Source organism: Pristis pectinata, chromosome 40 (genome assembly GCF_009764475.1).
Source record: "Pristis pectinata isolate sPriPec2 chromosome 40, sPriPec2.1.pri, whole genome shotgun sequence".
NCBI lineage: Eukaryota > Metazoa > Chordata > Chondrichthyes > Rhinopristiformes > Pristidae > Pristis > Pristis pectinata.
Genome location: NC_067443.1, coordinates 3011326 through 3025325, shown reverse-complemented (window position 1 = coordinate 3025325; position 14000 = coordinate 3011326). Strand labels below are relative to the sequence as shown.

At 46.8% G+C, this 14000-nt stretch overlaps 1 protein-coding gene across 7 annotated transcripts in view; it reads left to right on the top strand.

Annotated features, from left to right (window-relative positions):
• The window catches only part of shc1 (SHC (Src homology 2 domain containing) transforming protein 1), a 132934-nt gene that overhangs the window by 10953 nt on the left and 107981 nt on the right, over nt 1–14000 (top strand). For 2 of the 7 annotated variants that reach the window (XM_052045874.1, XM_052045872.1), the window contains exon 1: nt 2545–2818. The exons of 3 other annotated variants lie outside the window; for them this stretch is intronic. In XM_052045874.1, the coding sequence (XP_051901834.1) occupies nt 2816–2818 (3 nt within the window). In that variant the 5' untranslated portion in view covers nt 2545–2815. 2 more of the 7 variants (XM_052045878.1, XM_052045873.1) reach the window with 2 other exon arrangements.

The window sequence follows — 14000 nt, the reverse complement described above, 5'->3', positions numbered from 1 at the left end:
TGGAGAGAGTGAGGAGGAGAGGGGAGTGGAGAGAGTGAGGAGGAGAGGAGGTGGAGGGAATGGCAAAGAACAAGTGAGAAAGGGGATGGGGAAGGATGGATGAACGATGGGCAACAAGGAAATGTGAAGGGGAATGGCGGGAGTTGGGCTGGGGGCACGAGGAGGGGAGTGGCACGTGGGTTGAGGAGGGGATGTAGGAAGGAGAGTTGAGGTACGGGTAGTGAGTGTGTGCGGAGAGTGCCTGTGAGTAATCGTGGAAACTTGTGCACTGTATCCCTGCTGCCAAAAAGGCACTTTGTCCGGTCCAGTTCTGATCCGTGTAACTTTTAACCGTGAGGAGGATTTCTGCCTCTTCTGTGTGCTCGGGCAGTAAGTTGGGAGAAGGGGAAGAAAACGTTTTTCTTCAATGCTCCTCTGGTCTTTTTACCAGTTACATCTTTATACGTCATCTGTCTGCTGCGGGAAATCAGGTCTTTGTATTCGCACTGTTCAAGCCAGTGCCTCAGAGCTTTGTGTACCTAATCTGCCCACAGCCTCTTCTGCTCCATGAAGAGCAAACCCAGCATAGACAGTCCCTTGTCATAACCGTGGTACCTCAAGCTTTCTGAACCACCTTTTCTATGTAGACACCAGAGACTGCAGATGCTGGAATCTGGAGCAACACACGAATCTGCTGGAGGAATTCGGTGGGTCGAGCAGCACCTGTGGTTTGGGGAGGGTGGGTTGGGTGGTGGGGAGGTGAAGGAATTGTCCTGATGTAGGGTTTCTGTCCGAAATGTTGACCATTCCTTCCTTCCCCACAGACACTGCTCGACCCACCAAGTTACGTGTCGTGTTATCTTTGGATATTTCGGAAAATGGACTCCAAGCCCCCTGCTCCTCAAACACTTCTATCACTCAGTATTTTTCTACCCATTTCCTTGCAAAAAGAACAAACTACTGGAGGAACTCAGCGGGTCAGGCAGCAGCTGTCTAGGGAAATAACAGTCAGTGCGTTGGGTTGAGACCTTTCATCTGCACTGCCCTTTTTTTCTGCCCCACTTCCTCCTACCTTTGACTCTTGTTCCTCCACCCTGGTTCAGTCCCTTCCCACCTATATCCAGGACACCTCGCACGCTCTCTAACAATTTAACAGCTTCCAATTGCCCTGCCCCCTCTGCCTCATCTTCACCATGAACGTCCAGTCCCTTTACATTCCCATTTCCCCATCAGGAAGACCTTGGGGCTCTTTGTGTCTTTCGACAACACAGATCCAGCCAGCCCTCCTCGACTAGTGCTCTCCTCCGCCTGGCGGAACCTGTGGTCACCCTGAATGATTCCTCCCACTTTCTTAAGGCAGTCGAAATGAAGTGTCTGGATACGAAACGTCGACTGTCCATTCCTGCCCCTCAGATGCTACCTGACCCGCTGAGTTCCTCCAGCAGTTTGTTTTTTACACTCCAGATCACAGCATCTGCCCTCTCTTGTTATCTGTTTCCTTGCTCTGTTGGCCCTGACCTTGTGCACTACCTCTCATTTCTCTGGTTTGAGTTCCACTTGCTACTTGTGTGCTGTCTAACCAGTCCATCAATATCTTCTCGTGCTCTGGAGCTTTATTTCTCTACAATCAGTGTCAATTTATGTGTGATTTGTTCTGTATATTGTCTGAATCTGGGTGCCTGTGATGTCTTTCATTCCTCACGATACTTGTACACATAACGACAAACTTCTTTTGCTGTCTCTGGCAGACTTATTCATGGTACCTAGGTTTAAGTCAACCCTGCGGAACAACAAGGAGATTAGCATCTTGCTGCACACACGACCCTACATTTACTCAAATTCACCTTGATTACTCTGCCTTCTGCAACCCAGCCAGTACTTAATCGAACTTGCCACTCAGTTGGTTAACTGTCCGCTGTAAATTGCCCCTCGTGTGTGGGTGTGGGATAGAATCTAGGGGTGGCTGATGAGAATATGGGGAGAATGAAATTGGGGTTAATGTAGGATGGGTGTAAATGGGTGATAGATGGTCGGCGTGGGCTGAAGGGGCTGTTTCCATGCTGTATCTCTCTGTAACTCTATGACTCACCCAGGGGAAATCCATGCAGTCACAGGGAAAACGTGCAAACTCCACAGAAGCAGACTGGGTGTCGGGATTGAACCTGGAGCTGTGAGGCAGGAGCTCTACCAGCAGGACGACTGTACTGGCGCTGGAAGTGTTCCCTTGGAGTCGTGTGTTCCTTTCTCAGTCGCCACCATTTATAAGTGTCCACCAATAACTACTGAGTCACGACCAATACAGAAAGTTGAGAGCTTTTCAGCTGCTTTTTTGTTATTGTGTAAGTGTATTGTTTATTTGAAAGATTAGAGTTGTGAAGCAGGAAGTTGTTAGAGAGATTATTTATATGCTGGGTAATTCCTGGCAACTGCCTTGTCAACAAGCCAGGGACTGTGTGAGTGTAGCACACTCATCGTGGTTCTGTTTGCTGAGTTTCGGCTGAAGTCTGGAGTCTTTTACGCACTTGCTGGTTGGGAGCACTCCTGTTCTGGTAATGTTACACAGAGTCACGCATGTTGGGGCTCGTCAGTGGTTATTAGTTGCAAATAATCTGCTTTTGTCTGTGTGAATTCAGCCACTGATCGGCCAGCACCGTCTGAGTTGGGGATTGAAGTGGTTTTGTACCTTTGCCCTTTCACATTACCTTTCCTGGCTCAGGGCCACCTGAAAGTGCTGGGTAGCCAACGAAGTGCTTGTTTACAGTCGTCGTTGTAAGGAAGGAAATGTAACAATCAGTTCACTCTTGCTGTTCTCCCAAGAACAAGCACACCACTGACCATGGTAGGTGGCATAGCGGTTAAGGTGCAAGGTTGGTATCAGTCGGGCATTGAGTATAGTCATGAAGTCATACAGCACGGAAACAGGGCCTATGACTCTATTCAGTGGACGTCAGTTCTAATCCCACCGCAGCACCATAGTAATGGTGACCCCACTACTGTATTACTGGATTGTCACTAAAAACCCATCTGTTTCATTGAAGTCTTCCAGGGAAGTAAATTGCCATCCTTAACCCTGTCCGTTATGTATGTGACTCCAGGCCACCGACATGGTTAACTTGGTCATAGTCTTACGGCATGGAAACAGGCCTTTCGGCCCAACTGGTCCGTGCCGACCAGGATGCCCATCTGAGCCAGTCCCATTTGCCCGTGTTTGGCCCGTATCCCTCTAAACCTTTCCCATCCATGTACCTGCCCAAGTACCTTTTAAATGTTGCTAATGTACCTGTCTCAACCACTTCCTCAAGCAACTCATTCCACATGCATCTAATTGACTTCTGACTGCTCAATGCAGGGGCAGTTAAGGATGGGCAATTAATACCTGTGTCCATATCACGTGAGCAGCTTTGTTCCAAGAAACAAGCTCGTTTTGATGTTAGTTGAGGAATAAGCATTGACTAGGGTAGCAGAGAGCTTTCATTATTACCGGGGCCAGCAACTCCTCTGAAACCCAGCTCCTCTGACAGTGCAGCAGTACTTCAGTACTGCTATCTATAGTCCCCTGCTGAACTATCTGGTGTTGGACTTGAGCCTGCCGATTTCCCCGTGCCAGGTGTTTTGGGATCGAGTTTTATTTTGAGTCTGTGCCTCTGAAGTATTGTTACTCCAGCCCTCGAAGCCAATGCATCCCATTTCCTTTTCTGCTGGCAGCTTCCTTACTTTGTTGTTGCTGTCTCATTTGGGGTGCAATAAGGGTTGATGTAAGCACTGCCCCATTGCTTTGTGTGCATCCAGTTTGTCCTGATTTATGTCACGAGGTGATAAGAACATGGTGTTAAGCAACTAACGGCACTTCTAATGATATTAAACCATGGAGGCACGTCACTGGAAGGTAGTCAATTGTAAGACAAAATTGGCTTCTGGAACCAAGGGAGGAGGTTTGGATAGTTGACCAAAAGTATCAGAGTCAGGTTTATTATCACTGACGTATGTCGTGAATTTGTTGTTTTGTGGCAGCAGTACAGTGCAAGACATTAAAAATTACTGTAAGTTACAAAAATAAATAGTGCAAAAGAGGAATATCGAGGTAGTGTTCATGGGTTCACGGACCGTTCGGAGATCTGATGGTGGAGGGGAAGAAGCTGTTCCTAAAACATTGAGTGTGGGTCTTCAGGCTCCTGTACCTCCTCCCCGACGGTAGTAGCAAGAAGAGGGCATGTCCCAGATGGTGAGGGTCCTTAGTGACGTATGCCGCCTTCTTGAGGCACCGCCTCTTGAAGAAGTCCTTGATGGCGGGGACTGTTGTGCCTGTGATGGAGCTGGCTGAGTCTACACCCGTCTGCAGCCTCTTTCGATCCTGCGCATTGAAGCCTCCATAAATTAAGATTGGTCAAAGAAGTAGATTTTAAGGAGCGACGGAAAAGGAGAGGTGTAGGCAGCAAATTGCTTTCTGTGGGAGGCACTGGGGTTAGGTTAGGGATGTATGAGGGACAGCAGTTGGAGAAAGGCTTTCCCTAAGGTTTGAGTAACCTGCTCTGAGACCCAGTTTCATCCCCCTGAGGTAAAAGTTGATGAGGAGCGACCTGGTTCTGACTTGCACAGAAAGGTACCCCTTGAAAAAGAGACGTCCATTTATGTAGCACCTTTGATGTCCTTTTTAGGATTGGCAGAAATGGTTTACGGCAAGTATCTTTAAGATGTCGTTTTTGTGATGCTAATTATTAACTCCCACAAACAACAGCTCATTAATGAATAGATCATCTGATTTTTGAGGAGTCAGTTACCTGTGACAACAGGATCTTTCACATCTGCACGAGAGACCATGTGGGGTTTCTGTTAAATGTCGCATCGGAAAGCTAGAATGCCTCATACCACTCCTGCAGTGAAGTAACTATCTGAATCTTCTGTCCTCGAGTCTTTGGACTGGGACTAGAGATAGTTATACTTGTCTGAGGAGAAGTCCAAGAGCTGTTAGAGGTGGGCAGTAATGTTTCAAGGAGATGTGTAGGACAAGCTTTGGCACAGGGAGTGGTGCGGGCCTGGAACGTAGTGGTGGAGGCAGTTACGATAGTGGCGTTCAAGAGGCTTTTAGCTAGATATGTGAATATGCAGGGAATGGAGGGATATGGACCGTGTGCAGGCAGAAGAGGTTTAGTTTAATTCAGCATTGTGTTCTGCACAGGCATCGTGGGCTGAAGGGCCTGTTCCTGTGTCCATAATAAGTGTCTGTATCCCGTAAACGAATTTAAATGTATCCTGATATTTGGAGTTTGGCAAATCGTTATGTGTCACGGCAAAGACAAATTCATCCTTGGATGAGTTCAGGCATAAGAAAATATTCTCTGATACCTTAAGGCTAGTGTCTGGAAACCAGGGTGACCAACAGCACATCTACCACAAATTTGCGTGTGCGCGTTATGGCGAGGAAAGCATCCAACTCCTCTGTGAACATCCACGCATCCCCCTCGATCTGTTTCACCCTCCTAGTGTTGTATTCCACAGTTTGCTGCTTGCATTCAGATGCAGTGCAACAGCCAGTATTGTAGCAGAATGGGTGAAAGCACGGGTGTGCTCTGCCACTCAAAGAAGGCAGGCTGACCTTTTATCTTCTACGGGCTCCAAAAAAATTTCATAGACACCTGCAGTCTAAGACTATATTAAAGACGGTGGTTACCTTGCTATTTGTTGAATCACTTTATCGTTTGGCATTTAAAATGCATTGCTGTTGTTGACTGAAGGGTGCCTCTCCTTGACTTTTCATGTGTTTTATTTGTACCTCGGTCACTTCCGCCCTTTTTTGGTTTGTGAAGCGCAGCTCCCGCTGGTTTGATTGCCCCGGAGCAAGGCTGGTCTCAGGTAAGGGTGGGCACGGGGGCCAGTGCGATTTAGAAGTGTGCAAAGTGTGGGTGGAGGTGGGAGCCAGAAATAGCTCACTAAACGGAGCAGAGTTCAGTGGGGGTTGTGCACTGAGTGTGTGAAAGTAAAACGAGTAGTCACTTTTAAACAGCCCGTTGCTTTGACTTGATCAGTCGATTTGTATAATTTTTTTTTCCCGTCCCTTTCTTTGCTCTTGACAGCCCTGACTGCAAGTTCTTGTTAACAGCCTGTGTTGTTCACATTCCACTGCAGATGTGACTATTTGCATAGTGCTATAGGTGAAGGTTTGTGATCTTGTAATCCTTTCGTAACTCTGATGCCAGCTGGGCTTTGTGTTCTGATTTTTTTGTTGTTGTTATTGTGTTAACTCCCATATTTTAGTGCAGTTAATGTAGTCTTGGCAACTTTTATTTCATCCAACTGCTTCTGAATTATTTGAACCCACTCTGTGAATGTTTGCAATACTTTCACTGCTCAGGGATGTGACTTGAAGTGTGCCGCCTTCCCCCTGCCCCAGCTTTACGCTAAAATGGACTTCATTTTTATTTGTTCTAAATGTGTTTTTTCTTGTAAAAATTGTGCCCTACTTGATGTTTTACTTCTGAATGCTACTTATCTGATGCTATGTGCCTGTGATGCTGCTGCAAGTAAGTTTTTCTTTGCACTTGTGCATACGACAATAAACTCGACTTTGACTTTAGTCATTGCTTTGTGGAGTGCACCAACACACCATAGACACAGTTTCACAGGTCACGGGTGCGATTTTGTAGCATGAGGAATGAAGGTTCCATTTATTATCATGTTAGTTAGCAGGTTACAAAATTATAAGGGGGATAGATGGGGTACGTAGTAAGAATCCTTTTCCCGTTGTGCTGTCGTCTAAGACTAGAGGGTATAGATCTAAGATGAGGTTTAGAGGGGATCTGAGGGGGAATTGTTTTCTCACAGTGAGTGGTCAGGATCTGGAACGAGTTGCCTGAGAAGGTGGAGACAGAGACTCCCGCGGCATTTAAGAAGCGTCCATGCAAGCACTTGAATCTCCAAGGCAGAGAGGGCTATAAATATAATGCAGGGATAGATGAGTGCTGTGTTTGGGGTGCATGTGGTGGGCGGAAAGCCAGATTCTGTGACTCAACGTAGAAGTAAATGAAAACCAAAAAAACTGCGGGAAATCCAAAATAAAAAAGACAAAATTCTGCAAAAAAAGACTCGCCATGTCTGGCAAACATCAGCAGGAAAGAGGGATGGTTAAATTTTCAGAACACCCTTTCTGCAGATGCTGCCTGACCTGCTAAGTGTTTCCAGCATTTTATTAGGTGAGGATGTACCTCCCCTGTCATTCAGAATGCTCTCTGATGCTATTATCCTAGCAAGCGATTTGCCTGGCAGATACATTGCTCTGTTTGCTTGTGATGCATCCACTCATCTTGTCAGATACGATCTTTCCTGTCCTGCACAAATACATTTTTATTGGTGAAACAAGTCTTAACTACTACTCCTGGCAGTGAGAATTATCTTTAATTCGTATAACCTGACGATGTGGAATGAAGCCCATTGAGTCTGTCAGGTCTATGAGTACTCCTGCAGAGTTGGGAGTTGGAACAGTACAGCACAGGAACAGGTCCTGCAGCCCACGATGTCTGAGCTGGACGTGATGCCAAATTAGAACCATAGAATGCTACAGCACAGAAAACAGGCCATTCGGCCCTTCTAGTCTGTGCCACTTTATTCCGCTCGTCCCATTGACCTGCACCCAGTCCATAACCCTCCAGACCTCTCCCGTCCATGTATCTATCCAATTTATTCTTAAAACTTAAGAGTGAGCCCGCATTTACCACGTCAGATGGCAGCCCGTTCCACACTCCCACCACTCTCTGTGAAGAAGTTCCCCCTAAACCTTTCCCCTTTCACCCTAAAGCCATGTCCTCTCGTACTTATCTCTCCTAATGTAGGTGGAAAGAGCCTACTCGCATTTACTCTGTCTATACCCCTCATAATTTTGTAAACCTCTATCAAATCTCCCCTCTTTCTTCTGTGCTCCAAGGAATATAACCTGTTCAATCTTAATTAATCTCAATTAATCTAAATCTCTTCTGCCAGTATGTGATCCATATCCCTCCATTCCCTGCATATCCATGTGTCTGGCAGCCTCTATCATTTCTGATTCCACTACTTTCCTTGGCAGTATGTTCTGGGCTCCCACCACCCTCTGTGTATAAAAAAACACACTTGCCTCGTAAATCTTTAAACTTTCTCTCTCTCTAGTCTTAAGTGAAAGTACTGGAGGACATGCACTTACTTCCCTGTAACCTATTCTCTTTCATATGCCCATTAACACCCCACTCATTCTCCTACTGTCCTTCTACACGAGGGGCAATTTACTGTGTCCAGTTAATCTAACATTCGGCATGTCTTTGGGACGTGGGAGGAAACTGGAGTACCCGGGGGAAACCCACGCGGTCACAGAGAGAATGTGCATACTCCACACAGACGACACCCAAGGTCAGGATTGAACCTGGGTCTCTGGAACTGCAAGGCAGCAGCACTACCTGGTGCGCCACACAAGTTTTAATTTTTGTTGGAGAGTTTATTTCTAAGTGAATGGCATACTAAAGCAGGGAGATGATAAATTTATATGCTGCCTGGTTTAGAGAGTATGGATTATGAGGAGAGACTGAGGGAGCTAGGGCTTTACTCTTTGGAGAGAAGGAGGATGAGAGGAGACGTGATAGAAGTGTACAAAATATTAAGAGGAATAGATAGAGTGGACGGCCAGCGCCTCTGCCCCAGGGCACCAATGCTCAATGTAAGAGGGCATGGCATTAAAGTAATGGGTGGGAAGTTCAAGGGAGATGTCAGAGGAAGGTTTTTTTTTACCCAGAGAGTGGTTGGGGCATGGAATGCGCTGCCTGGGGCGGTGGTGGAGGCAGGTACATTGGTCATATTCAAGAGGTTGCTAGATAAGCATATGGAGGAATTTAAAATGGAGGGATATATGGGAGGAAGGGGTTAGATAGTCTTAGGTGAGGTTTAAAGGTCAGCACAACATTGTGGGCCGAAGGGCCTGTAAGGCCTGTAATTGTGCTGTATTGTTCTATGATTCTATGATATCGAAGCTCAGTTTGACTGCATGTAAATTACTGAATGCAGTTTTATACAAAAAAAATTGAAATTTCAAAGTGCAGAAAATATTTGAGGTAAATAGTTGTGTCTTTTTTTCCTGTTTCTTTTACCTTTCTCTCTCAGTTTAGTCTTTCCCTCCCTTTTGCCTCTTATGCTGTGGAAATGCTACTTGCTTTTAACAACTGTTTGGCAATACCCTCCTCACAAAGTTCAGCAAAATGTCTGCAGGAGAGAGCTGGGGCTGGCACCAGTAGATTGCATGCAGTTGGTTCTCTTGTCTTGGTCATAGGGGGTGAAATCCTCTGTCTAAACCTTTCTACTCTCTCTCCTCCCTGTGATGCCTCTTTGGCTAAGCTTTTGCTCATCTCAGCTAGCCTCCCCAGTGTCAGTATTTATTTGTCCTTCAAGGTCCTTGGGGAACTTCACATGGCATTACACGGAACACTCTGAGAGCAGAAACTAGGCATTCAGCCCAAAAAATCCATGGCAGGATTTAGTACAGTTGGCAGCACTGAGGTGGATTTGCTGGAATTTATCTAGCTTGCTCAAAGAGGTGGGTCGTAAGGGAATCGAAGGTGCAGAGCCAGAGGTGTTTTGGTAGCAACTATAAAGGATGGGCAGTAAAATGGCTGCCAGTAATGGGTTTGCATGTGGTGCTGTGGTTGGAGGAGGCAGTGAGATGGTTATGAAGATTTAAAATTTGCCGTGTGGTGGGACGGTGAGCCAATTGGCTGGCATGGCCAGTGATCGAGTAGAGAAGTGGTGCGGATCAGTAATGAACAGCGGAGTCTTGTTGGAGCTGAAGTTTGTAGTGCGTCACGAATGAGAACCAGCAAAGAAGGACACTGGAAGAGCGAGGTCTCAGTTCGCCACAGGATGTTGGTCGTTTCGTCAAATGAATGGGAAGGGGGCAGAGACGGACGATGTTAATTGGAAATGGCACGCCTTTATGAAAGTGTTAGTAGCTAAGGTTGGGAGTGTTAAATATTAAAGATTAACAATATTTAAAAGGTATGTGGATAGGAAAGTTTAGTGGGATATGGGCCAAAAATGGGCAGTTGGGACTAGCTTAGATGGTCTTACATGGATGAGTTGGGCTGAAGGGCCTGTTTCCATGCTGTACGACTCTGAGAGTCTGACCTAACTTGGAGGGCCAGTAGTGGTGGTAGTATCCACGATCATTTCGAATGTTGAAAAGACTGGACAGTAGATGTGGCTAAGTTGTTTCCCTTGGTGGGTGAGTTCAGGACAAGAGGGCACAGTCTTAGAATTAGAGGGTACCCATTTAGAAGAGAAATGAGAAATTTCTTTAGCCAGAGGGTCATGGATTTATGGAATTCGTTGCCACGTACAGCTGTGGAGGCCCGATCACTGGGGGCGTTTAAGGAGGAGATTGATAGGTATCTAATTAGTCAGGGTATCAAGGGATATGTGGAAAAGGCTGGGAATTGGGGCTTGATGGGAGAATAGTTTAGCTCATGGTGAAGTGGCAGACAGACTCGATGGGCCGAATGGCCTACTTCTGCTCCTTTGTGTTGTGATCAAGCACATTGCTTCTATGAGGGAGATCATGGTTTCTTCAAACCATTCCACAACTTGTGAATTACTGTTATTGCCTGTGTTATAAGCCCCAGACAGTTTGCTTATTTTTATCCCCCCTCCTGTTTTGTGTCTCTGAGCATATTTATAGTCTTTCATTATTATCACCAATTAGAAATGTAAATCCTGGATTAAGGATGTGAATCATTACAGGCTTGAATCTTTGGTAAAATATAAGCTGCTTAAAAACTCAGAATGGGCCTTGCCTTTACACAGAGTAAGGGTTCTATACAAGACACTTCAGCGCACAGTTAGTGCATTTTCAGAGGTTAACAAAAAGGGTTAATAATCTGGGTGGAGCCCCTGGATCAGAGCTCATGATTCCTACAAGTCTGTCCTGGCACATTTCTTCCAGCCTTGTATAATTTCTTCGCTTGGACACACTTCCTTGTTCCCCTCGGTGCAGAAAATGCAGTCTTGGCCGCGATGCAAGTGGGCTGTTGTGGGCGAGTAGATGCACCTAATCTGATGGGATTGTTTCCCCTTCACAATCTGTTAATCGGTTATTTATCCCATGCCGTCACACTTAATTAACTCACTGTAGCTTGGCTTCATTTTGGGCTTTTCTGAAATTACCAGCAGCCCGGAGCTCCCAGTCTGTGCGGGGACATTGGAGGCATGAGAAGTCTGCAGATGCTGGAACCTGGAGCAACAAACAATCTGCTGGAGGAACTCAGTGGGTCGAGCAGCAGGGGTAAAGGAATTGTCGCCGTCTTGGGTGGAAACCCTGCATCAGGACTGACAAATGTCGGCAATCCCCCCCTCCCTGGTGTTCAACACGCTGAGTTCCTCCAGCAGATTGTTTGTGCGCTGGGGGTATTTCTCCACTTGGGAAGATGGGTCGGAAAATCAGCTTCCTGATCGCCCCACAGTGCCAGAAAGTGATCCGGTTGTTGTTGACTGAGAGTCCATTCCGACTTTGGTTAAGTTTGTACTTTTCAAATGAGCTGTTGTGTCAGACCCCTCTACATAACAAAAAGGAATTGCATTTCTGTAACTTCAGGGTGTGCAACAACTCCTTGCAGCCAAAGCTAATCTCCTACCTTCCAGCAGTGCCGTTCAGTCACTACTGAAGCACAGGAACGAACCACAGCGAGCCGCCACAGCTCGCTACACGTTAATGTCCAGATGCTCCGTGACGTTGGCCAGCTCTGGGGATGTGGAGACACAGGAGACTGCAATTGTTGGAATCTGCAGCAAAAATCGAGCTGCTGGCGGAACTCGGGTCAGACAGCATCTGTAAGAGGGAAATGGACAGTTGACGTATTGGGTTGAAGCGCTTGATCTGGACTGAAAGATTAGGGGGGAGATGGCCAGTGTAAAGAGTTTGAAGAGGGACGGGCGGAGCAAGAGGTGCAAGCAATAGGTGGATCCGGGTGAGGGTTGTGGGGTGGTTGATTAGAGCCAGGTGGGGGGGGGGTGTAGTGAGTGAGAAAACCGATTCGATGGGTCTCAAAAGCAAGGACTCTGAACACAGTCCGGCAGTAAATGATTTTATTTACAAAAGACGAGCAGGGAAAATGGTAACGAGAATAACACACACACCGCACAGTTTATAGTGAGTGTGGGAAAATCACACCGGGGATAAAATACACACACACACACACACACACTCTGAACTAGGTACATACAGTCAGGGAAAAACAATTCGATACTCGCCACCCCTTGACTCAGTGCAGGCACAGCTCTGCTACGAGGGACACGAACTAATACGCTCCCAACCCTTTAACAGTGCACACCTCACCAACGATCTCTCCAGTGCCGTTCCACGGTACTCGGCCTAGAGTGAAGCAGGGTGGTCCCTCAAAGATGGCAAAAGAGAGCGAGCCAAGCACACGTGGCGCCCTTTGTAGTGCTGGGCGGCGGGGGTCCAGCCCAGGTAATTTACAGGGGGCCAATGGCTCGGTGCCAGCAAGGACTAATCGATCACAAAGGCCAATGGCCCAAGGCCAAGTGCAAAGGTACTTCAAGGGGCCAATGGTTAGGTGTGTGCTGATGGGTGGGGCGGGGCCAAACCTTGATCTGCAGTGGTGTGTCTTCCGACCAGGTAGTGGGCAGTGCTGTCACATGACAGCCACGACCCTCCACAATACAGGGAGGGAAGGGTGCAGGTGGTGCCAGAGGCTGGAAGGTGATAGATGGAGGCAACAAAGGGCTGCAGATGGTTGAATTTGGGGATAACTACGTTGCAAAAGAGTAGTGCGAGGTATTTTGCTGGAGAAAGCAGATGTGGTCCCTTTGTCCGAACACTGATGACTCTGACAGTACATGGCTGTCCCTCGTTGCAGGCACCGGGAGGGCAAGCCTGAGCTTTTCCATCTCTGGGGTTAGACTCCCCACCAGAATCGCAACCAGTTTGTTCAGACTCGCTCCCTTGCCAGAGAGACGAGTGTTCTGTAACTCCACCATTAACATAAGAGGCAACCTGCAGGTCAGAGGCTAATTTTTAATTTGTTCAAGTGATGTGCACATTGCCAGCAGCACCTGCATTTATTCCCCATCCCTAATTGCCCCTAAACTGAGTCGACCACGTGCTGGGTCTGAAGTTGCATGTACTCCAGACCAGGATTTCCTCCCCTGAAGGATATTATTGGACCAGATGAGTGTCTCCAGCGATCCAGTGGTTTCATGTTTACCATTACGGAGAGCAGCTTCTCTTTAATTCCACGTTTAATTAATTGAACTCAAATTCCCCTGCTACCCTGTGGGATTTGAACTCTTGTCTCTGGATGCATGGGCTAGAGCTCTGGCTGCTCATCCAGTAATGAAACCACAAGGCTACTGCACCGATAACCTTCCCACCCCAAGTAAGAATAGTAATTGGTGCATTATTGTCACACTTGCCGAGATACGGTGAAAAGCTTCTGTCTATATCCAGACATAAGTACATCGAGGTAGTACAAAAGGGAAGAAACACAGGATGCAGAATATAGTGTTGCAGTTACAGAGAAAGTGCAGTGCAGGTAGACAAATAAAATGCAAGGGCCACAACGAGGTAGACTGAGAGATCAAGAGTTCATCTTTATCGTATAAGAAGTCCTTTCAAGAGTCTTATAACAGTGAAGGGATGGTACTGAAATAAGAAGTGGAAAATGGTGCAAGTCAACCAGGTTCTGGAATGAGAAGGGCCATTACTTCACGTAAACAATGGCAGGATTAGGCCATACTGCCCACGCCATTCAGCAAGTTCATGGTTGACCGTTGTACGTCACCTGGAGTGTAGGAGTCTGAGGGGTGACCTGAATCAGAATTATTATCACGGACATATGATGTGAAATTTGTCGTTTTGCGGCAGCAGTACAGTGCAATATAGACCTGATAAAAGTGTGTAAGATTACGAGGGGTACAGATAGTCTTTTTCCCAGGATGCAAGTGTCAAATGCTAGAGGGCATAGGTTTCGGGTGAGAGAGGAAAAAGTTTAAAGGAG